Source organism: Calidris pugnax, unplaced genomic scaffold (assembly GCF_001431845.1).
Source record: "Calidris pugnax isolate Ruff unplaced genomic scaffold, ASM143184v1 scaffold34, whole genome shotgun sequence".
NCBI lineage: Eukaryota > Metazoa > Chordata > Aves > Charadriiformes > Scolopacidae > Calidris > Calidris pugnax.
The window spans coordinates 5,216,236-5,240,703 of NW_015090771.1; the positions used below are offsets into that span (position 1 = coordinate 5,216,236).

The 24,468-nt window shown below is 42.8% G+C and overlaps 1 protein-coding gene and 1 long non-coding RNA gene across 2 annotated transcripts in view; one reads left to right on the forward strand and one right to left on the reverse strand.

Annotated features, from left to right (window-relative positions):
- LOC106887539 overlaps positions 1 to 24,468 on the forward strand; it is a 55,769-nt gene that overhangs the window by 27,686 nt on the left and 3,615 nt on the right. The window contains exon 3 of the long non-coding RNA XR_001411916.1: positions 17,840 to 17,969. This is a non-coding gene — a long non-coding RNA (uncharacterized LOC106887539). The remainder of the gene's footprint in view (positions 1 to 17,839; positions 17,970 to 24,468) is intronic.
- The window catches only part of ETNPPL (ethanolamine-phosphate phospho-lyase), a 15,608-nt gene continuing 2,776 nt past the window's right edge, over positions 11,637 to 24,468 (reverse strand). Inside the window, exons 4-13 of the mRNA XM_014941110.1 lie at positions 22,944 to 23,018; positions 20,803 to 20,896; positions 19,684 to 19,800; positions 17,868 to 17,950; positions 17,132 to 17,357; positions 16,163 to 16,317; positions 15,323 to 15,412; positions 14,980 to 15,110; positions 14,151 to 14,218; positions 11,637 to 13,247 (exon numbers count right to left, since the gene is read on the reverse strand). Of these exons, the coding sequence (XP_014796596.1) occupies positions 13,116 to 13,247; positions 14,151 to 14,218; positions 14,980 to 15,110; positions 15,323 to 15,412; positions 16,163 to 16,317; positions 17,132 to 17,357; positions 17,868 to 17,950; positions 19,684 to 19,800; positions 20,803 to 20,896; positions 22,944 to 23,018 (1,171 nt within the window). The 3' untranslated portion in view covers positions 11,637 to 13,115. The remainder of the gene's footprint in view (positions 13,248 to 14,150; positions 14,219 to 14,979; positions 15,111 to 15,322; positions 15,413 to 16,162; positions 16,318 to 17,131; positions 17,358 to 17,867; positions 17,951 to 19,683; positions 19,801 to 20,802; positions 20,897 to 22,943; positions 23,019 to 24,468) is intronic.

Sequence of the window (24,468 nt, forward strand, 5' to 3'; positions counted from 1 at the left end):
TTTTTAAAAGAGTATGGGGACCAAAATCCTGTGCAAGGCTATGGATCTATTTAAAAGCAGCACTCTTGGTGCTTGGTGATTCATCGTGCTGCTCTAGTGTCCAAGCTCATCCTTGCCCTACCCCTTGCAGAGTTAACGAGACAGAACCTGCTGTGCAAGCTGCAGAGGGGTTTTGGGCGCTGTAGTCCTGAATCTAAAGGGATAAGCAAAGGCCTCAGATACCCAGAGATCATTAGTTACAACATTTGCTGTAGGATTCAAGGATGTCAGCAGGAATTAATCAATAAAAGGGTTCTCCAGAAGGACTCTCTTCTTTTTTACTATTTTTACTATTCCCTTTATCTTCTTTAGCTGAATTAAATGTATGCCAAAAAGCCCACTGAAAAGGAAAGGAGAGAACAGTGGAAGACAATATCAAATTCAAGTACTTCTGAAAAAAGAGCTCTCAATTCTGATATGTGTCAGATCCCAAATTCTTTCTTTCAGAGTGGTTAAAGTGGAACGAGGCAGACTGATTCCAGAACAGGTTTTCACACACGAGTTATTCTGCAACAGTTTTTGCAATGTGTGTGTACTCTGTCCTGGTCAGAATTAACTTTCAAGTAGAGACAAGCCCTTCCATTAGACTTGAGCTAATTGGAAAAAACATTTAATAAAGGTAATTAGTTATAAAACCTGCAGTGGCATTTGTAGTTCATTTTGGCTTTGCTTTTCACAAACATTTTGTGAGCTGGCACTAAACCCCCTGTGTTTTCCAAGCAATAGGAAAGCTAATTCTTTCGTGATAGTGTTTACCCAAATACCAGAACTTTTGATGTGCCTGATCTGAAAATTGTTAAGGAATCAGCAACGCGGGGAGCACTTGAAACTTAAATAATGAAATCTCTGTGAACAGTACTCGTAGCATTACAGATGTAAATTATTCCTGAGCAGCCTGCTGGGTCACATGAATGTTTATGACTTTTACAATGGGAGCACAAATAGAACTGGCAAAGACATAAGCCTCCACATGCCCGTTTGCCCTGTCTGTGCCCATCAGCAGCTTCGTTACCGCAGATTCATCCTGCAGTGCACGTTAGTGTCGATATCTAAACCAACAGGAGAGTGAAGTTCCCTGTGCATTTTGCGTCAAGTTTCAAATCAATGTTGAGTTTGTCATTGACATTTCAATGACAAGCACACCTCCCTGTTCAAAGGATGAATTTTGGCACCGTCTCCTTTAGTTAATCCTTTTAAAAGTGCTTAAACATCAATGGTAGTATTTGGCTCTGCATGCGTGATTTCTGGGCAAGTACTCAAAACTTACTAAGCAATAATCTTTTTGTTTAATCATTCACTGCAAACATGTTACATAAAATGGACTGATAGAGTCACGAGACTCTTTTTTTTAGAGCCATGACTTGACAGAGGTGAGAAGAATACCCTTGATTGAATTTCTATCAAATTCACCAGAAACACATCATACAGAGTTTATAGATTCCATGCTATCTGCAGCAGGACAGATTATGCCTCAACTGGCATAACATCTGTCAAAATAAACTCTGTGCTCCCAAAATTTAATAAGCTGAATATGTACTGAATCAGCTCTCTGTAGCTGTTGGTCTAAGACTGTCACATCAAATCCTGGCCCCAGGTGGATGCTTTGTGGTCGAGAGCACAGTACTGAAAGCTGGGCTTCCTGCCTCGCTAGCTGAAGGCTCTGCTACAAACACCACTCGTATTCAGAACACCAGCTTTTAGGACAATCAGAGCCAAGGAGAAGAAATACAGAGTGATTTAATGATCTGGAGTCATCTCTTGCCACTGTTTTGATTTTTTATCATTTTTATTTTTTCTATAGATTGTTTGTGTAATAGTTGTGCCAGGCATTCCCAATAGGAAGAATGGCTGCATATGCAGAAGAGTGACCTTATGAGCCCCCTTGTAGGAGTTTGACCATCCAGTGTACGGGGGTTAAAAGTCATTCTGCAGGCAGTTCTGGCCTGCTATGTGGTACTGGAAACAAGCATGCAGGCTGTCCCTCTTGCAGGCAAAAGGAGTAAAAAGCTGTCTAAAGAGCCACTGATTGCTAGTGTCATGGTTGCTCTGTTTGGATGATCTAAAAGAGTATGGAGACCAAAATCCTGTGCAAGGCTGTGGATCTCTGTAAAAGCAGCGCTGTCGGTGTGTGGTGATTCATCGTGCTGCTCTAGTGTCCAAGCTCATCCTTGCCCTACCCCTTGCAGAGTTAACGAGACAGAACCTGCTGTGCAAGCTGCAGAGGGGTTTTGGGCGCTGTAGTCCTGTTTTTAAAAGAGTATGGGGACCAAAATCCTGTGCAAGGCTATGGATCTATTTAAAAGCAGCACTCTTGGTGCTTGGTGATTCATCGTGCTGCTCTAGTGTCCAAGCTCATCCTTGCCCTACCCCTTGCAGAGTTAACGAGACAGAACCTGCTGTGCAAGCTGCAGAGGGGTTTTGGGCGCCGTAGTCCTGAATCTAAAGGGATAAGCAAAGGCCTCAGATACCCAGAGATCATTAGTTACAACATTTGCTGTAGGATTCAAGGATGTCAGCAGGAATTAATCAATAAAAGGGTTCTCCAGAAGGACTCTCTTCTTTTTTACTATTTTTACTATTCCCTTTATCTTCTTTAGCTGAATTAAATGTATGCCAAAAAGCCCACTGAAAAGGAAAGGAGAGAACAGTGGAAGACAATATCAAATTCAAGTACTTCTGAAAAAAGAGCTCTCAATTCTGATATGTGTCAGATCCCAAATTCTTTCTTTCAGAGTGGTTAAAGTGGAACGAGGCAGACTGATTCCAGAACAGGTTTTCACACACGAGTTATTCTGCAACAGTTTTTGCAATGTGTGTGTACTCTGTCCTGGTCAGAATTAACTTTCAAGTAGAGACAAGCCCTTCCATTAGACTTGAGCTAATTGGAAAAAACATTTAATAAAGGTAATTAGTTATAAAACCTGCAGTGGCATTTGTAGTTCATTTTGGCTTTGCTTTTCACAAACATTTTGTGAGCTGGCACTAAACCCCCTGTGTTTTCCAAGCAATAGGAAAGCTAATTCTTTCGTGATAGTGTTTACCCAAATACCAGAACTTTTGATGTGCCTGATCTGAAAATTGTTAAGGAATCAGCAACGCGGGGAGCACTTGAAACTTAAATAATGAAATCTCTGTGAACAGTACTCGTAGCATTACAGATGTAAATTATTCCTGAGCAGCCTGCTGGGTCACATGAATGTTTATGACTTTTACAATGGGAGCACAAATAGAACTGGCAAAGACATAAGCCTCCACATGCCCGTTTGCCCTGTCTGTGCCCATCAGCAGCTTCGTTACCGCAGATTCATCCTGCAGTGCACGTTAGTGTCGATATCTAAACCAACAGGAGAGTGAAGTTCCCTGTGCATTTTGCGTCAAGTTTCAAATCAATGTTGAGTTTGTCATTGACATTTCAATGACAAGCACACCTCCCTGTTCAAAGGATGAATTTTGGCACCGTCTCCTTTAGTTAATCCTTTTAAAAGTGCTTAAACATCAATGGTAGTATTTGGCTCTGCATGCGTGATTTCTGGGCAAGTACTCAAAACTTACTAAGCAATAATCTTTTTGTTTAATCATTCACTGCAAACATGTTACATAAAATGGACTGATAGAGTCACGAGACTCTTTTTTTTTCCACTGGTGGTGTACAAATGATGAGACTTGAAAAAATTTTGAAAGCTAGGCAGTGCAAAATTAAATTTGCTGCTGCTGTGAGAAACAAGAACTTTTTTCAATCCAGTGGAATTACATCTCCTTAAGTCGCTGGTGCGTCCCTGCCCATGTGTAGTAGATGATCTTTTGGAAAACCCAGGTTACTGAAGGATGGGTGCGTGTTGTTTGGTTCAGTAACAGGCGGAGTGAGGCAGATGCTATGCAACATTAGAAGCTGCATAGGCTTTTATGGTGCCCAAAAAAGAGGAAACACTTGTGTACTGCCAAAAAACTTGAAGCAGTCATCATTGCATACCCACTGGGAGAGACTCTTGGGTCTGAAATGAGGCAATGCTGCTGCTCTAAGGCCCTCAGCAAGGACATACTAAGAGCTGGGTTGTAATACATAGGCATTAGCAGGAGAGACTTATGGAAACACACAGGCACTACTATGTGCCTTGTTGGCTGGCAGAGATTTCTTCCATCTCTCCTTGTGTTGTGTACTTAGAAGGTGCTTAAAGTCGTGTGATTCTTTTGCTTCCTTGTTTTTATTTCCCGTTTCCCTCTTGCTTAAGACACTCCGGTGCCCACGGGCTGGAATGTCTTACCAGTTTCTCCCTACGCAACCTTCTCGTTGTGCCTAGGGTTTACTTGCAATGAAACTTTCCCCTTGAGCAGCCTGCTGGAAGCTGTGTTCAGCAGGAGCCAAAAGCAATCTTTGCTTTGCAAGGAGATGTTGCAAATGAAATGGTATTCATTTAGAGAAGGAAAAAAATACAGGAATAGAAAATGCAGGTGTGACCGGCCGGTCGCGCTGCAAAAAATGAACGCTGTATTTGGGCAAGCCTTTAGGTTGTTTATTGTGTAAGTATAAAGCACTTAATTGAATAGAAACCAGTCTGGAAAAACAAGAAAGAAAGAATAGATTGTCGTGAGGTAATTCACCATTTGGCAAGCACAGGGGGTTGTTACCGGACATGCCGGAGCTGCCACCTTTGATTTTCAGCCCACTAGCAATCAGCATAGGAGCCTGCCTTGGAACAAGGCGGGGGGCAGGCTGTGAATGGACCAAGAGAAAGGGGATGAGGGAAGCTAGTTGTACCCCTCCCTCCCCAGGTACTTTTTGGGCATGTGTGAGAGGAAAAGTGAGCAGAGATACGATTTTTTCATCTAGGCAACTTGGAAGATACCACGTTCTGTTGGTCAGTATTCGTGTAGGCACTGTAGTTTTGCTTCTGAATGCTGAAAAGGAGACATTTTGTTTTCAGAAAGCTAGGTAATTTGTGTGTACTGCTGGTTTCGGGCATCTGAGCAGCAGGATTTTGGGTGCCTGAACTCTGTGCAACCCCTAGCGCCAGTGCAGGTGGAGAGACTTACAGCCCCAGACGAGAGCAGCTCCACTTCAGGAAAGCTCAAGACCATGAAGGCTGATGTCTAAGATACGAGGTTTCAGCAAGGTACTGAGCCATCATGAGAACAACACACAAGGTCAGAAAGTGGTTGTAGCTTTTGACATTTTTCCTATGTGTACAGCTAACGAAACCTGGCTAATTTTGTTTACAGGCATTTTCTAAGCATTTAATGTTTCAAGGGTCTCTAAGGTATTTTTGCTTGCAAGAGCTCATTTCTGACAGTATTAAACCCATAGGTAAACCAGGTTAATCCATTTAACATGTTTTGTGCAAAGATTTACTCAATTTTAAGAACAGCATGTATTGAAGACCTGGACTCATAAGTGAGATGGGTTTTTTTTGTTGTTAATAATCCAATGCATAGAATCATAGAATGGTTGGAGTTGGAAGAGACCTTAAAGATCATCTAGTTCCAACCCCCCTGTCCTGGGCAGGGACACCTCCCACTAGAGCAGGTTGCTTAAAGCCCCATCCTGGCTGTTTAAGGCCTGGCCTTAAACACTTCCAGGATGGGACCTCAACAACATCTCTGAGCAACCTGTTCCAGTGTCTCACCACCCTCAGAGTGCAAAATTTCTTCCTGATATCTAATCTAAATCTCTCTCTTCTAGTTTGAAGCCATTACCCCTCGTGCTATCACCGCATGCCCTTGTAAAAAGTCCCTCTCCAGCTTTCTTTAAAGTACTTAAAGGCCACTATAATGTCTCCTTATAGCCTGTAGGAGCCTTCTCTTCTCCAGACAACAACCACAACCCTCTCAGCCTCTCTTCATAGCAGAGGTGCTCTAGCCCTCCGATCATCTTTGTGGACCTCCTCTGGACCCGTTCCAATGGTCCACGTCCTTCTTGTGCTGAGGACTCCAAAGCTGGACGCAGTACTCCAGGTGGGGTCTCACCAGAGCAGAGGGGCAGAATCACCTCTCTCAACCTGCTGGCCACACTTCTTTTGATACAGCCTAGGATGCAGTTGGCTTTCCGGGCTGCAGGCACACATTGCCGGCTCATGTTGAGCTTCTCATCAACCAACCTTCCCAAGTCCTTCTCCTCAGGGCCGCTCTCAGTCCATTCTCTGCCCAGCCTGTATTTGTGCTTGACCCAGGTGCAGGACCTTGCACTTCTGCAAGGTTGAACTTCATGAGGTTGGCGTGGGGCCACCTCTCAGGCCTGTCCAGGTCCCTCTGGATGGCATCCCTTCCCTCCAGCATGTTGACTGTGCCACACAGTTTGGTGGTGTCAGCAAACTTGCCGAGGGTACACTCAATTCATCAATGACTCTTAAAGTTCTGCAGTTTTCAGGATTTGTACTTAGATGGTCATCAATGACTCTTAAAGCTCTGCAGTTTTCAGGATTTGTACTTAGATGGCATTTCCTTTCTTGCCCAGCAGTAGTCTACAGGTATCTTAGTGCCTTTTCTTTTTCCTTGCTACCTGTGTAAATATTTTTGCTCATGACAGCAGAATGCTGACATACTCTTAGAATATCTTGGTGCCTTTTCTTTTTCCTTGCTGCCTGTGTAAATATTTTTGCCCATGACAGCAGTATGCTGACATATTCTTAGAGGGTTCACCTGCAATTACTAGTCTCTACCCAAGACCCCCTCCCTTTCATAAAATTTATTTTGTTCATCTCAAAAATATGTCACATAGGGATTCCTTCTGTTTCGTTTTAGATTTATTGAATGTAAAGAGATTGCCTCACAGATAAGTTGCTTTGGAATATATCTGTATACATGTTTCTATGTGTGTTTGTGCATATATAAAAAGACATCTATAGAGATATATACACACATACTGTACATGCAAACATATTATTTGTAGAAGAAATGCCCATATAAGCAGCTGCTATTTGTTTTTCCAGACTCTTCTTCTGGAATGTGAGATAGCAAGTTTATACAGAAGGTAGTGTTGTCAGTAGCTGGCAAGTGTTTGAGGGGCAGGGAGGAAGATGATGTTTGGTAACTTTATGAATGCTGGAAGACAAAAGAGTGAAGATGCAGCCCTTAACTGTAGATATTTGTTATATTTACACATCTGTGGCAGAAAAAAACTTTCTTAAATCAGATCTAGATTACATTGGAACTTCTTTTTTTTACCTGCACTTTCACCACGGTGTCCTCATTTAGCTGTGACTTAAGAAAGCAGTGATAAATGCCATGATTATTTTTGTGTAGATGTGTAAGTTGGAAGGGAATCCAGTCCTATCCTGTAGAGACCTGAAACTCTCACCTGTACTATAATGCCGTTCTTCAAAGGTGAATGTGTAAAATATAGTCTGCCCTTATATTCTAATTTATTTATGATTTGTATGACCTATGTCGTGGCTAATAGAGAGTAGAGTAAAGCTAACTTAATTGAGAGCTGATTGTAAGTACTGTGAACAGAAATCTTTGTTCTCAAGAGCAAGCCACTGGAGCGTGTTAGCAGCGCATTTTCCAGATGAACTCCTTTCCTGCCTTGTTTTGTGACTAGAATGAAGAAACTAAGGAGTGGAGAGCAAAAGCTTTCTTCTTGCTTATAAGAAGTGCCCTGTGCCAGCTGAAAATGTATTTACAGATCTTTAAGCTTCCTGGGAGATGCTAGCCAAACTGCTTGCTTCCCTGTTATTCTGTGGTGGTGTCTCTTCACTGCTTCATAGTTCTCATAATCAGTCTCTGACTTTGAACTGCACATTGTAGGGTAACTGCAAATAAGTAAATTGAGCTAACTGTACTTTGTGACTTGCAGCCCTATATAATGGGGATTGTGCCTGATAAGGTGATTAACTTTTACAAACCATGACAAAGGTTATTACAGCTGCTTTTATATGTGGAAGTAAATAGAGACGTAAAGATGTTAAATCACTCGCTGAGCCGTGTAATGAATCAATAGCTAAGCTGAAGCCAGGAATCCTTTTCCAGGCTTTCATGCAACCACAAGGCTTTCTGCCTTGTCAATTATTAAAGTCTTTTAGCAACATTCAGTGCGGCGCCGAAACACATTTCTTCATGTTCTTCCCCTCCTGCTTCCTTTAATTTTATTTTTTTTTTATTCCGTATTGTTGTAAATGTGTGTTATTGTGATATTGGAGTGGTGTTTACCCTAACACCCATGAATGGCTGTGAGCAGAGGTGGGAGAGACTGGAGCTTGTTTTGCTCAGTGCAGATTGGTCTTGAGCTGTGAAGCTCAGTGAAGGCTTTAAACTTTTGGTGCTTTCTATGTAGGATCTGTATTTAGGCCTCAAATGTGTTTCCTTCTGAAATATCCACATGAAGAGTCCTCTTGTGTAGACTTCTCTCTTGGCCTTTGTAAAATACACTGCATCTCTGGAAGTTGAAGCCTACAGAGATGACACGACACTGTCCAGTCACACCATGAAATGCAAAAGCATAACTTGTCTTTTCTAATTCAGCTTTTCTGCTGAACCACAGGCACCAACAAAATCAAATGTTCCAGGTGGGAAAATACAAATGTGTATGGGTAGCAGAGATAGAGAAATCCCCTCGCAGCCATTTGGCCTTGTATTCCCTTGCATAATCATTCTGCTGGAGCTTGGCTGGCAGCAGCACGGGCCAGGTCCAGGCTGAAAAGGGACACTACTAGAACACCTGCTCAAGCCATCACTGAGATATTTGGAAAATTAAACTGACCTTTCTGCTGCTATGAGCTATTTTGCTCTGCTTGCAAGCATTAGTCACTTGGTTTTTTCTAAATTATTATATTAAATGGAGAAAAAAACACGGTAGGTCAAGCATGCTTATATACAATATGCTTATATGCATGTACACAGTACATAACTGTATGGTATAGTGAATACTCTTTCATTGGCATCCTAGTTCCTTACTTTGTTTTCACTAGTACATTACCAAATGCAGCTTCTGTAACAATTTCTGTTTCTTCAGCTTAGAGTGTCTGCAGCACTGGGAACTTACTACCCAAGAGATACCTGTGTGTCCCATTTAAACAGACTTCTCCACTTAGCAATATTTTTCTGGTGGGTGCTCTTGGCTTCTTTTTCTGGGCTCTATTTTTGGCATGTCGGTGCTGAAAGCTGTGGTTTGAGATGAACATGTCCCAGGCCCAGTCAGACAGTTGACCCCGACTTTTACCACATTGGAAATGAAATTTTCTTTCTGCTTTATGATGTTTGCTGGGGGCGTTTTTTGAACAGTAATGGCTTGCACATTGCAACAACACACATAAAATAAGTGTTTCAGGCTTGGCGCTTGGTTCCCTTAATTTATCTCCCCTTTTTAGCAGATATCATCAGAGCTTGCTTCTCGGGGGGTGTGTGGGGACTTTTCCCCTCTGGACTTTGGTGTGTTGGGGTTGTCTGTTAGTTGTCTGCTGTTAGTTAGTTAGTTGTCTGTTAAGCAGTCACTGAGCTTAACAGCTGTGAAGATTATGAATGTGTTATCTGATAATACTATGTTGTATGTCTAAGAAATGATATATCTAAAAAGCAACAGAAAAACATGTAATACTCCTGCATAATTCTTCTACTCGGTGTGTTCCCATTGCAATCTTTAATAGAGCTATGGCTGAAGTTTTTTTTGCCCTAGACGTGGACGTGTGGCATGCTCTGTTTCCCTGGCAGTTCAGTGGTGGTGTGTTGACATGGCAACTTGTGATCCTGATTCTTCTTCCCAGAACAGTGCTGTCTAAGGCACAGCCTTCTGACTCCACACAGGTGCAGTCCTGCTTGCTTTTATGCAGGGGAATTAATTGGTGATGGGTTCGGACACTCACAGCGTCACTGTTTCATCCATATTTGCAGCAAGCACCGTCCTTTCTTTTTCCCTTGTTCTAACCAGTCTGTTTGCTTAAAAGTCTTAAACAGACAATATAAAAGTGATAGAACCAGTGGTAAACTATGAGGATGCAATAAAATTACCTTGATTCGGCTTCTGGTAGGATGATGAGTTAGACTGAAGATAAAAGGAACTAACTCCAGCATGTGATGCCCACTTGGGATGGAGTCCTGCTTTTCCCTCACCCCACTGTCTCTTCCTCCCACTGTATGTCCTGTGCAGGCTCAGGCTTCCTCCATGAGCCTTGCAAGAAAACTGGTGGGCAAAAAAAGTGTGATCTTATTTTTTTCTGCAAAGTTAGTGAGTTGAACTGGCTTGTGGAGGCGTCTGAATTCAGAGTGTAAGGGCTACAGTGGAGGTTGAACGACATGGCTAAAAACTGGGGATTGCACAGGTAGGAGAGGAGAGGCAGAAAGAAGCAAAAGGGAAACAGGCAGTTGAAAAGTGGAAAAAAGCATTGCCTGTTCAGTGGAGGGAAGATATTTGATCAGTTCAGCTGACTGGAACTGCTCTCTCTGTGTTTAGCCTTAATTATTTCTGCTTCCACTCTCCCATCCTTTAGTCAGTCTCTTCTAATTAGTAAGCCCTTCACAGTAGGGACTGTGCATAGTCTGGCAGGTGGACTCTGAGATACTGCAGGAACGTTAACAATGATATAGCAATATTCTATAATTGACTAATTCTAGTAGGTCAAGTTCAACTACTAGTAACTGTTGGGTTGGTTCCTCCATTTAAATGATAGTGGGTTGTTTTTTTTTTAATTATGTGTCATAGAAGTGATAGCTAGTAAATGTTGGGTTGGTTCCTCTATTTAAATGATAGTGGGTTGGTTTTTTTTAATTATGTGTCATAGAAGTGATAGCCTCTCTTGTTTGAAGAGAATAGAAGACTTAGTTGTTCTAGGTAACTTGCAGAACCAATAGGTAGAGAGCTTCCTGACTTGTGAAGCAGAAACTGGGTGAAAAAAACCAGTAAATTGGAGCAGTGTTTTTTCCATGTGTTTCCAGAACGTGCAGAAGCAAGACAGTGGCAGGGTAAAGGTAGAGGCACAGGCCCCTTGTGTTTATGAAGTTGTAGTCTTCACCTCCCTCCAGACTTGGGCTAATTGGATTTTTTCTCTTCTAGTTATTTGACATGTGTTTGAAAATGAAATATTAATGACTTGCCACAACAGTCAGTGCCATAGTATAGGCTGGTGGGCTGTGTGCTTTTGAGCTTAACCCTTCCAATAAATTGCAGGAGCATTTGCTTGCTGGAAAGCACACGCTGCTGCGTGCGATGGATGAGATATAACGTAAGTAGCCCCACTCCATAGGGGGAGTGACCTGAATGCACACCAAATTAGGTTCATAGAATGGTTAGAGTTGGAAGGGACCTTAAAGATCATCAAGTTCCAACCCCCTGCCATGGGCAGGGACACCTCCCACCAGACCAGGTTGCTCAAAGCCCCATCCAGCCTGGCCTTAAGCAGGGATGGGGCAGGTTGACTTAGGTCTTTGTGTAGTTTTGTGTTGGAAAAGCCCTGTGGCATCCTTCCTGGCACTTAGGTAGCAGGGACTGCATTGTGGCAGCTGAGGTAACATCTGGCTTGGAGTGTAGGAGCTGCCGATGGCTGAGGGCCATGTAAGGCCATGCTTTGGCATGGAGACAACCCCCAGCCAAAACTGAACTTACTGCCCTCATCAAATCGGTCTTACTGAAGAATAAAATCAAAACAAACAAGCCCACCTCTTTGTAGAGGATGTGATAATTACAAATAAGATATTTATTTTGATGGAAGAATTATTTAAGGATCATGAAACAGAAAATAAGCCAGCTTGAGGATGTTGGAAGATGTTACACTGGAAACATCAATTTTAATATAGCAAATTGTGGAAAACACGGAATTAGATAAGGTGCTCAATTTTCAGTCATATCAGTAGGATCATTAGCAGCAATTACAGAACAGTAGGACTTAGGGTATTTAAACTGAAGAGGAAATAAATTTTGTCTTTTTTTTTTTTTTATCTGAAGTGCAAACGATTTATAAAGCCCTGCGTTGTCTTCCATAGCACAGAGCTGTGCGTGTATTAAAAATGGGAAGCAGGGCCTGCATGCTCTCGTTGAAATTTAACACTGATAAGGAGGCAGGTCGGTCTAAAGTATCTGCAGCACTGACAGGCAGTGGCTGCAAAGCGTTTGCATGCATGTTTTATGCAGTGGTCCTCTCATTTTAGTAATCTATCACAGGTTAGCACAGCCATTATGTGTCAGGATCCCATGAAACTCTTCATCACCTCTGAGAAGAAGTAACAGCACTGCTACAACAGGAGCAGGCAATAATTTCCACAACAGTCAAAACGACTAAAATCCATGGGAATGCACGCTGGGCTGGCCCTGGGAACCTCATTTTGAGAGACCCCCCCAGGTTAAATTCAATCAACCAGTGTGTCTGAATTGATATATACTCTACTTGCATATTTTTGGGGCTGAGAGGGTTCAATATATAAACTTTAGGGAAAAAAATAATAAAATCTTACTCTGTATAAATAGTTATCTATAAAAGTTGCTTTATCCATAGAAAATTAGAATGCAGATTCTTCTTTTTCTTTGAACATAGAGTGAGAATGTCTTGTAGAAACATTGAGTCTCTCTACACACACAGTGGTTGACTCTTGGTAGAGCATCGTTAACAAAGCTACACTGATTTGCATCAACTGGGAATATGGTCCATAGGACCTAAGTTACACTGGAAGATAATAACGATTTCTCTCTCAAGCATTGTTTTGTGAATTCAGCCATTAAAACATGGGAAGTAATTAACATCTCAATATTACATATTGAAATTTAAAATCTTGTAAAAATAGCATATTAAGCATATCATTTGAAACTTAAAAGGATTGGCGTTTGCTTGTATGGTGGTTAAGCAATTCAGATTCTGTGTAATATGGGTAAATCCACAGATTTCACTGAGTTTGTATACCTATGTCAAGCCTGCCGTCAGCACCAAGGTATTTGTGTATCACTTGTCCGTTCCGTCACATCTAGATTTCAAGCCACATGGTGCAGTTCTCATGTATCTGAAAAGGTATTTAAAACTCCTGTTGAAGCTAAGAGGAATTCAGCCAGTGTATGGAAGGTAGAACTAGGCTTCACACAGATCCTAGGACTTGGACTATTGCACTCTTCATCTCAAAAGCAAGCTGGACACAAATTCAAACTGAATGAGGAAACCTTCCCTTCTTCATGTTCTTATTCTTTTACTTGGCACTGAGCGCTTTTTAGAATAAAGCCCATTTTCTTGTCTGCAGGCAGCTCCGTTCATATGGCCAGTGCTTTCATTTGCACCTTCGGGTTGAGAACTCCCTTCGGTCATCTGAAACAGAAATGGAGGTGTCTGTGAAGGCACATGCACGTCTTCCAACAGGCAGCCACTGGACTTGCTTCCCATTAGGTAGCTCTGCCTAACTCTCCTCTTTCAGTGGCACAACTTCTTGGCTTTGAAAAGAATTGAACTGAATGTGTATAAACGTCTGCAAGAGGAGGCTTGCACCCCAAATCTAGTCTCATCTAGACAGCCAATAATCCACAGGGTCCCTGCCTTAATTACTACGTCCCTAGACACCTGAGCTATTGCCTTCCCACCTTTCACAGCATCACTGGAAAACTCACCAAGGTTTGGTGAGTGACAAAAACTCACCAGCTCAACGAGTTTTCTTATAACACAGCAGGGTGACGCGTTTTTAAGGGTGTGAAAAATTATATAGGATTTATCCAAAGCTGGGGCTGCAACCTAAGATGTCCTAATTTGGATGCATGGCAGCCATTCGTACCCAAAGAGCTATGGTGGAAAGGAAATCCTTGGAACTCTCCAAAAACTTGGACATCTTCCAGGCTGAATGCTTGCTTAGAAAGCCGAATATCCATCAGTAGCACACAATGCACAAGAGCTAGTAAAATTGTTGGCTGCTGAGCTCACCATTTTGTGTAGCTCAAAGCCTGGTCAGTCTTGTTTGCACACAAGACAGACAAAGCGAGGGGCTTGTCTATAACAGGTTGCTCATTGTAGGTCTGTATTACTCAAATCTTTTTAGATTCTCCCCAGTAACACATTCCTCTCAGGTTTCTAGTAGTGGGTTATGTTCTGAGCTCAGTTTCAAGGCACAGAACCACTCACACAACCAAAAATGAAGGTGTGCTCTACCAAAGTAATATATACTTGCTTCGCCAAACACCTATCCAAGTAAGAGTTCAAAAAAAAAAAAAATTCAAAACTTACTTTTCTTTTACACTGTGCATTTGTAGATGCGTTATTTTCTGTCTTCATTCCAGTTGCCTCTTCCATTTCTAAAGAAAGTAATAATTAAATTAGAAAGAACCAGGGCTAAGTAAGCATACAGTCAATTTAACAGCTTACTGAAGTAAAAAATACCTAATCAGCTATTCCTCTGGGCATTTATCACACAGGAGAATAAGTGAAAAATGATGAACGCTTCCTAAAATGTTTTTCTGAGGCAATGTGATTAATGTATCCTAATGTAATCACTTGGGGGTGAGCCTGGGGGTGTTTAGAGAAAAGAATGAAATTAGCAGCTTGACTGATAGACCTTTCAGTGCTGAACTCTGCCTTTGTCCAACAGGTTTGTGCTAGGGTAACTCCAGTTGTTATCATCTCAGCAGATGGGAGGGTTCAATGTAGAATGGGCTTGGAGAGTCCTTACACTAACAGTATACCTGTCGTTATCTTCCCCTGGATTGGTCCCCAAGTAAAAGATAAATAGAGCCTAAAAACCTTCAGGCTAAATTTGAGTGAGACAATCAAGTTCCAGTACGCCAGTTAAAAAAAGGTAGAGCACATTATGGAAAATTTCACCAGTGTTTCAGCAGGGTCTATCAGGCCTGTGTTGAATTAACATATTCACTCCTTAACATATAGCATAGGTGACTTATTTATAATAATTTACATTAAGAACAGCAGTTTGGCCAAGTGGTACAAACTGTAATTGATTACTTTCCCTTGCACCTAATGGCCTAGATTATGGTGGCTGGTGTTTCTAAGAGGTCACCCAGAAGTGAATGAAGAAGAGTATTCCTTTGAGCATACATACCTGTGAGAAGGGCATCAATTGTCTCCACTACGTGTTTTGCATCTTCCATTGTGAAACACATTGGTGGTTTAAATTTTAGTATGTTTCTGTGAGGTCCATCTGCACTAAGGAGGATTTGATGCTCTTTCAGCCTGTGGAAAGAGGAAACATTTGCAATAGACGCAGGTATAGAACTATATTGTGTCCTGTCAGACCCTTCAGGCTGAGTTACATTTTGGAACCTTTCTTTTTCTAGTGCTATGTTATGAAAAGCTACACAAATTTAGACTGAAATTAATGAGTAACTGCTGGGGAACATTAGGAGCGTTTGATCTCTGCACATAGTCTTTAGAAAAACATTTACTTGTAAATAAGGTGAAGGGCTTCAGCTGTGGCTGGTGTTCGCTTTTGTTGATCTTTCACCAGATCCACTCCAACAAATAATCCAACACCCCTGGAGAAGAGAAAAAAAAAACCACCACAGACAGGTGAAATCCAGTGTCAGTAACTCAAGCCTTTGCTTTGCGAAATGCAAAGCCTGTTTCTAACAAGTGCAATTCCCTTCCCTGGCAAGAAGCAGCAGGAAAGAGAGGAGACTTTTTCTTTGGTTGTCTTTTGGCACTGGCTACTTCAGACAATCAAGTGAGGTAACAGATATTTCTGGATAAATAAATTTATCTGGCTCCTTAAGACTATACGGCCAGTTAAGACTGATAGAATAATTTTCTTTCTCTCTTGTCCTGCTCCCCTCAAGCCAGGGACCTCTGGAGGACAATTAACCAAAACCAAGAACTACAACAACCCCACAACCCACCCACCCCCCAAAAAAAAAAACCCTGAAGGCAGGTATAATGGTAGCAACATGAGATAAGGAAAACCCACACTAACATCTCCAAATGAGATGGACCAGAGATTTGAACAAAGTCTCCATCTGCCCAACAATGTGCTGACAACTGGGCTATTGCACACGGATGGCTCTTTCTCCTACTCTCTCCTAGAACTTTTCTTATGCCTAAATGAGCAGGTGGATGGACAACTTTTTTGAAAAATTTATTGCATTACAGTATCCGTTTTGGGTAGTCCATTTTAAAAAAGAGGGGTAGCGTAATCATGACATAATGTTTCTGTGTTCCCCTCACCCCAAACTTGTTGATTTTTCTAGCACAGTTACTTTTCTTCTCTGACCCTCCTGTGAGGCACCCACCTGATATCTCCCACTAAGGGGTGTTTCTCCTTTTGCTCAGCGAGCAGCTCCAAGAGGTAATTTCCTACGCGTGTAGCATTCCCTTGGAGATCTTCTTTTTCTATCACATCCAGCACAGCCAGACCAATAGCACAAGACACTGGATTGCCTCCAAACTGATAGTAAAGACAAATAGGAAAACAAAACCCATCAGAGACATTAACCTGTGTCTATCCATGCAGTTTTTAGTTGCCTTCTCCCCCTTGGTATGTCATGAGGAAAGCCTGAAGAGGTGGGGACTTCTGTCCTGTGCAGGCTGTGGAGCACTGACCCCCACACTTTGGGCAGTGTAAGAGGCCCAAGGGAGGGGCTCCCTCTTCCTCCACTTTGGGTTTCAGTAATTTGAAGATTTCACAGCTGAAACATTCAAGCTGCTCTCATGGTTTGCTGATTGCATGCACAGGCAAAACGTTCCTGTGAAGAACAGTGGGTGACAGATCTGGTATTTCTTGAGCCAGAGCCTATAAACTCCATTGAAAGCAGGGGGATTCGTGGTAGTTGGGAAGAAAGCTCAGTCACAGGAGCAGAAAGAGGACTCGGTAGACATGAAGAAAGCTGCTTTTCTAAGGTCTGCCAGGGCAGGAGCCCCCCCAGAACAGAGCCCATCCTAGAGAATGACATTTTACATGGTCAGCATTTCAGAGGGGGCAGAGAGAGAGAGCTAAGGAAGAATTTATGTGTATGGATGTGAGCTGAGATACATGACTTGCCCGAAACATAGTGTTGGTCCATATTAAGATATACCACTTGGTACAGAGCATATTTCAAAGCCTCTGCACTTGCTTTTATATATATTAGATTGTGGTTGACTTGAGCTCTTAGTAATGCGATACAGTGATGGGTGCAGATGCTAGCTGAATCACCTGAACAACTTCTAAATTCAGACCAAAAATAAAAAAAAAAAAGGCAAACATTCATCTACGAACTTACGGTATTGAAATACTCCAGTCCGGAGGCGCCAAAACTTTCAGCGATTTCCCTTGTCGTGACCACACAAGACATAGGGTGTCCGTTGCCAATGGGCTTGCCCATGGTGACAATGTCAGGCACAAAATCTTCGCCTTGCAGCTGGAATGCCCAAAAATGCTTCCCCACTCTGCCAAAGCCAACCTGGACCTCGTCAGCTATGAACACTCCACCCGCCGCACGCACGTACCTAAGGACAAACAGAATATGGCTAGCCATGCAGTACACATCTCCATTAGGCAATCCAGGACAAGGGAGTTTGTATTACAGAAATTCTCCAGTGTGAGACCAGGTTAGAAAAAAAATAGAAAGAACGTGGCTGCTGAAACACAGCTGCTATAGCTATTGCAATTGATAAAATTTTTAGTTTGCTCATTTTTTTTTGATGCAAAACAGGGGTACTGTAATGGTACTGCAGGGTCATATCTGTGGTGGTTTAACTTCATCTCCCATCAAAATTATGGCCTGAGGTTTAAAAATAGAAAAGGAAAGACAATTATCCAGCTAAAAACAATTAGTCAGCTGATGTTACATGAACAATAGACCTGGAATCATACTCTTCAAAAAGTAGAAAGGAACCACAGATAGATAGGCAAGAATAAGAGAGCGTGATAGCTGAATTGATTGGATAAGCCTATAGTGAAAAACCTGTTTCTTTGGTTAATTTTCCAGTTACACCCTTTTGAAGTGATGTACGTACTCTGCAACTTTCTGGAAATAGCCCACAGGTGGAATTACTTGGCCTCCACAGCTCTGCATGGATTCAGCTATGAAGGCAGCAATCTACAAAAAACAAACTCAGGTGAGTGAGAGCTGTGTTCGTCTACTTGGCCTTTACACAAACATCTAACAATCTAGAAATAAATGTTTAAACGTGCGCCTTAATTTAATCACACAATGGGTTGGACAACCGAGGGCTCTTGAGAACAGCTACGGCTAAAGAATTTATTCATTTTGTAATCTGGGGTGCCCAAATTCATAGTAGCCAGGGCCACCTTTGCAACCTGATGGGAATACAAGGACCTTCCACTAAGGTCCAGTCCTGTAGCTGTTGAAGTGGAAGGCACTGGTGTCAGCTGCTGTTGGATCAGGCTCCGGGGAGCTCTGCAAATGTATTTACAAATTTCAATTTACAGGAATTTACAGTGTTTGCCATTCTCCCCAAGAGGTTAATGAAACTTGCTTAATGCCAAGGCTCTCCAGTAATGGGTATGTGTGGTGATCAGCTTTTTTGTTCAATCCTGAACACCAAGTAAAGGTGGGCTGAAGCTGAACCGCAAGATGACCTGAGGCTATGTTTTGGGCACCCCTGCCTAATGCAAATAACTACACAAGTAAAATGTCAGCAGGAGGCACTTGACAAAAGAGGAGAAAAATTCTACAGGTGAAATAATTCCAGTTGCTAGGAACGAAAAAGAAAGTTATTTCAAGTCAGGAAGGGTAAGAGCAGCAGATCAGATACACTGGAACATCAAAATTGGTTTCTTGTCAACAGCAGAGGTCTACGCAGCAGAGATACGATATTACCCCAAAGTCTCAGCATAAGTGTGCTATTTTAGGGATTGCATCCCCACACCACTTGTGAACCCCTCCCTGAGCATCAAGAGGTCTCTCTGGGCTGGTGCAGTCTTCCTGGAAACAAGGCCGAGCAGTAACGTGTAAAGACCCGTACACTATATTTGAAGAGGGCATGCTACGGCCAAAGAGTACGAAGCTTTCCGTAGCATGTGAGGCTTAGCCTTTAGCACAACTTGTCCTGCCACGGGTCTATGTCACCAAAACCTAAGAAATATGCAAAAGAAAGGAAACAAGGGAAGAAAAAAAAAAAGACAAAACTATCCGTTAGTAGAGAATAAAAAAAAAGTCGATGAAGAAACTAAAAGAAGAGTGATGTTAAGTGCATTGGACTAGGAGGAAATATGTTGTTCCAATCTCCACTGAAGTCTTCTGTGACTTCAGTGGGCTTTGGATCAAGCCCTACATGTCTCAAAATGCTAATGCCATCACACAAAACATTAACACACTTTTAAAGTAAGCCTGTTAGAAATTTTCTGCTTTTATCAAAGTCATATTGGATATGATTGAAAGGTTCACCTCTGTAGATGACCCCAAACTTATCTTAAGGTACTAGACTCAGAAATGTAGTATCAAGATTTTATTAGCATATTCTCTCCACGTCCTGGGGACTTTTATATATCCTTGCTAGAATTTGTGATGTAGTTTCCCAGCTGACCTCAAAGTTTGCCCTAGGATATTTACAATCAGTAGATTCAGTGCATAAAATAGGAAATTAAACTGCTTTGATTGTATCTGCTTATTTACAACTATTGATGCCTAGAAAAGTTATGATAAGAGCATCAGGTAGAAAAATGGCCCATTTTGAACACAGAATCCACCATTGAAAAAAGAAGGGCAGGGGGAAACAAGGGAGACTGAGTAAAGAAACATGTCCTTAGTTGCCCCGGGCCACACTTAATAGATGAAGCCTCAGCATTCCTAGAGCACAAAACGCATACCTTGCGTCCATTCTTCTGTGTTTCTTCAATAATCTTTTTCACCTCTTCAGCATAGGCACTTGCTGGATCTGGGTGGTCTTCCCTGTATTTCCCTCTGTAGATATCTGGAGAAGGAGCCTAAAAAAAAAACAGTTTGGGTTTGTTTTTTTTTTTTTCCAAAGCCCATCCTTCTATGAAACATTTACTTTATTTTCTATTGCTCTGCGGTTTTGTCTTTCCACACAAATAGACAATAGGAGTTAGTACAGCCTGAATTTCTGCATGGAAATGCAAAAATGCTTACAGGAGCATAGAGTCAATCCAGCCCTGTGGTGTGTTCAACATTACTGGACTCAACTGTTGAATGAGCCATCATCTACCACATCTACCTTCTATGACTGTCCATCCTCTCCCCAAGACACACTACCAAGTCCTCATGCATCATCTTATTTCAGATTCTTGCAGAAAGATCCATTTCTGCAACTGGAGAATGGGGTTTTCCAGTCTGTCACTTCCCCTCCAGCATCATCTTAGTCGTGGTACGAATCTGGGTGACCTTCAAGCCTCTACAAATGGTTTTGGGAGAGGTTCCATAAATAGGAGAAAGGAAGCAGTATAAAAAGGCAGATACTGCTTTGGCAGTGTGGTTAACACAAAGAGGTCTAGATAGGAAAGACCTGCTTGGTGTACATCTTTGGGCTGAGAATGATACTTGCCTTTGTAAGATATACAAGTTCAGGCTGAAAATCAAACAGTATCCCACTCCCTTGGGCACTCATGAGCTTTATACCCAAATCTGTGTGAACTTGTGGGGTCTGCTTTTCCAGTTTTGGGAATTAGATTCAAAAGTCCTGCATATCTTTAGCCAAATCAATACAACAGATACTGGCAAATTTCTTCAAACTGTGTTAGCAGTGACTCAGGAGCGCTATGAAAGAAATCAGCCTCACAGCTGAATACCCTCTTAAAAATCCAAAAGCAAACAATTTTGCTGTATCTAATCCACAGACAAAGAGAAAAGTGTATATACTTTAGCATCAGCATAACAGAATGAAAGCATAGTTACATCAGAAGTGGGTAATTCAATATGCTACGTAACAGGCATAAAAATAACAAAAAGCAAAAAAAAACCACACTTACCACATGCACAAACTCCTTCTTGCTGTCCTTTCCCAGCTGATTAAATTTATAGGGACTGATGTCAATCAGAGATGTAACATGGCCATGGTAAGCACTGCAGGAATGTTAAATATCAAAGTCACTTTTCGTCACATTTACAGAAGAGCTAAATTTACAACTGTGCCCATAAAGAATCCAGAATAAGCAACTGTATCAGCAACACAGTAGCACTGTTTGCTAAGGGATCTTGATTTAATTTCCTCAGAATTTCTCTCAAAGACGATATGAAATTGCTGTTGACCTTAATTCACTGGAAAGACTGAAACCAGGAGGTTTTCTTCTTGCATAAAATCAAGTGCCAGCATGGGGACAGACCAAATAAGCAACTATATCTGCAACACAGTAGTACTGTTTGCTAAGGGATCTTGATTTAATTTCCTCAGCATTTCTCTCAAAGATGATACGAAATTGATGTTGACCTTAATTCACTGGAAAGACTGAAACCAGGAGGTTTTCTTCTTGCATAAAATCAAGTGCCAGCATGGGGACAGACCAAGATGATGTTCCCTGGACCGCAGTGCCCCTACAGTGGCTGAAGGGGGATGGGGCAGGGGGGGTCCAGCACCCTTATTTTCAACCAGTGGCCCCCACTCCGGCCATCCCAAGCTTTGCAGACCCCAGTGCCACTGCATCAGAAAGGGGATTCTTCTGCAGCAGCACCACCACCACACCACTACCTGCCCTGAAAGCCCTACAGGCTACACTGTTTGGCAGAAGCCACATAAGGATGAATGTTGTTTGAATATAAAAGCTTTGTATTGCAGAATATGCTATACGGTGGCCAGTTTGATTTAGAAATTAGAAACAGCCAGACCCCAACGCCACTGCATCAGAAAGGGGATTCTTCTGCAGCAGCACCACCACCACACCACTACCTGCCCTGAAAGCCCTACAGGCTACACTGTTTGGCAGAAGCCACATAAGGATGAATGTTGTTTGAATATAAAAGCTTTGTATTGCAGAATATGCTATACGGTGGCCAGTTTGATTTAGAAATTAGAAACACAGCCTTTTGAACCTAAAGCATGTAGCAGCTCCACTCAGGGATAAAGGCATAAACTTGAAGCAAAGTGAACCTCAAACCAAATCAAAGACCTGTCACAATCTCACAGCAGCACACACATAGGGTGGAGGGTATGTTTTTGCATTCCTTTTGTCTTCTTTACACCTTTCCACTAGCCAGTCAACAAAATCTGCCAAGGGACACAAAGAAGGGTGAGAAAGCCCACCCTGACTGGGATGGCAGCTATGGCAAAAGCCTACAGAGCCTTGGGACCTGGGCCAAGAAATACCCGGTGGTGTTCAGGAGGAGAAGACATTGCAGTGAAACAGTGACAGAGCCAGCTCCACCCTCAGCCTCTCCTGATGGAAGCTACTGTCAGTGACTCCAAATCTTGGCCATGTGAGTCAAGGAGGGCTAACAGGGATCCCAGAACAGCCAAGTCAAACTATCTTTGTGCCATTCAGATAGAGACATGTGCTCTTGCAGTTGCTCTGGCTGGACTTTCCAATCACAGCCTGAGAAGAAGATCCAGCCCTACAGCTGCATCTAGGATAGAGAAACCCAGAGACACGGTCAGCCACCTTCCCCATGGCTGATGGCCCTCCCAGTGCCTCCTGATTTTGCAGCTGCTTGGCTTTGTGTGCGGACTGGTGTTCACTGGAGGAGAGCTGAGGATCAGTGCAGCACCGCTGCAGAGCTACAGGATCTTTCTTCTTGACCACTGAGTATTTATTTGTACAAAACAAAACATGTCCAGCAGAGCATGACAAAAGGAAAGCCCTTTTGCAGAGCAGCCCAGCGGCCAGACCACTCATTGATGTTTCAAACCAACTGCCTTGAGAGTCTCTGTGGGAAATGCCCCACAACAGGTGATTGACCTTCTGGGCTGACTAACAAGCTTATGTTTCAGAGATCTTCAAAACGTGGGTTTATCCAAATGTGGAAAAGGGATTTCCTGACCTGTTCTAGTGTGAAAGCAACAGAGCTTTTCTTTCAGCAGGCAGTGGAGTACAAACAGCAGGGGGGCTGCTGTGAAGCCACCTCTGAAGCAACGGCAGGATTGCTGGCTGCATTCACCTGAGCTCCTCCAGGTACTTACTTTTCCAGGGTGATCACATCTTGGTGCCCACGGTACTGCCGAGCCAGCCGTAGAGCAAGATCATTTGCTTCAGACCTGCATCGTAACAGACACAGCCACAAACGTGTGAGGAAGGGCTTCCAATTAACATGGTCTTCTGACACAGAAGAGGAGGCACAGGACTAATGGGTATCACAAATCAACACAGCAGGCTCTGTTACTACACAGATTACAATGCTAAGGTTGAGACTGCAAATGCCACGGAAGAGGGCAAAGAAAAAAACAGCTCTTTGTATAAACAAAGAGATGCTTTCTTTCCCTCCCCCAGTTTGCTTGTAGATATTTACATCCTCGTGGTACAAATGACACCCCTTGGCAGCCGAGAGCGCAACGCAGCCCCAAACCCTCAGAGAGCAACAGCGTGCCAGCCCCATCTCCCACCCTCCACCAGGGCTCCTCCAGCCCCAGAGCTTGCACCGTGGGGCAGCAGAGAACCCAGATCTGCTCCCCAGAGCGAGACTCAAACTTGCTCAAACTTGAGCAAAACTCAAACTCAAGACTCAAACGGCCCGTGGCAGTCCCTCTGCTCACTGCTCCCTGGGGGCTGTCTGTTCTGGCAACGTCCCGCATCACAGACTAAGTGGACCATGTAAAGACCACTCATTTCTAAGGTCATATGTCAATTTACAGCCAGCATTCACCAATCTGTACATAACGGTCACCAATTCGTAATCTAGTTTGCTTTTCTTGCCTCCCCCCCCCCCCCCCCCCCCCCCCGTGGGACAGGGGAGAGACCAGGAACAAAGAAAGTGTGAAAAGGTTTGGGTCCACATAACAACAGTGTAATAGGTGAAGAGAAGAGATTAAAGAAAACCTCCCCAAGTGAATCAAAGAACATCACTTATCACCTCCCACAAGCAGACTGATGCCCAGCCAGTCTCCAGGCAGCAGACTCCTTGAACGACAAAAAACTCCACCATCTGCCTCGTCTGTCTCAGGATTTTGCTCCTGAGCATGAGCTCATGTGGTATGGACTATCCACCCTGTATATTTGGACCAGCAGTCCTGGCTGGCTCCCCTCTCAACTTCTTTCCTATCTCCCACCTGGAGGGAGGAGAATGAGGAACAGAGAGGGCCTGGACGCTGTGCAAACGTGGCAACGTCCCGCATCACAGACTAAGTGGACCATGTAAAGACCACTCATTTCTAAGGTCATATGTCAATTTACAGCCAGCATTCACCATTCTGTACATAATGGTCACCGATTTGTTGTCTAGTTTACTTTTCTTGCCTTCCCTCCCACCCCCTCTCTTTTTTGAACATCATTCAGCAGACCAGTTCCATGTTTTGGCTCCCTTGCATCGAGCCATCACGCTCAATACGACAGCCACAAATAGGAAGGATCCTTCCATCAGTACTGGAAATATTTTTGCTGCTTATTGCTCAGTCCTACTTCGTAGGAGTTGGACCAAGCTGATCTCAGCGTCCATCTCAAACAGGCCCAAAACAGTCTTAATGGGAGAAAAAAAAAAAAAAAGAAAATATT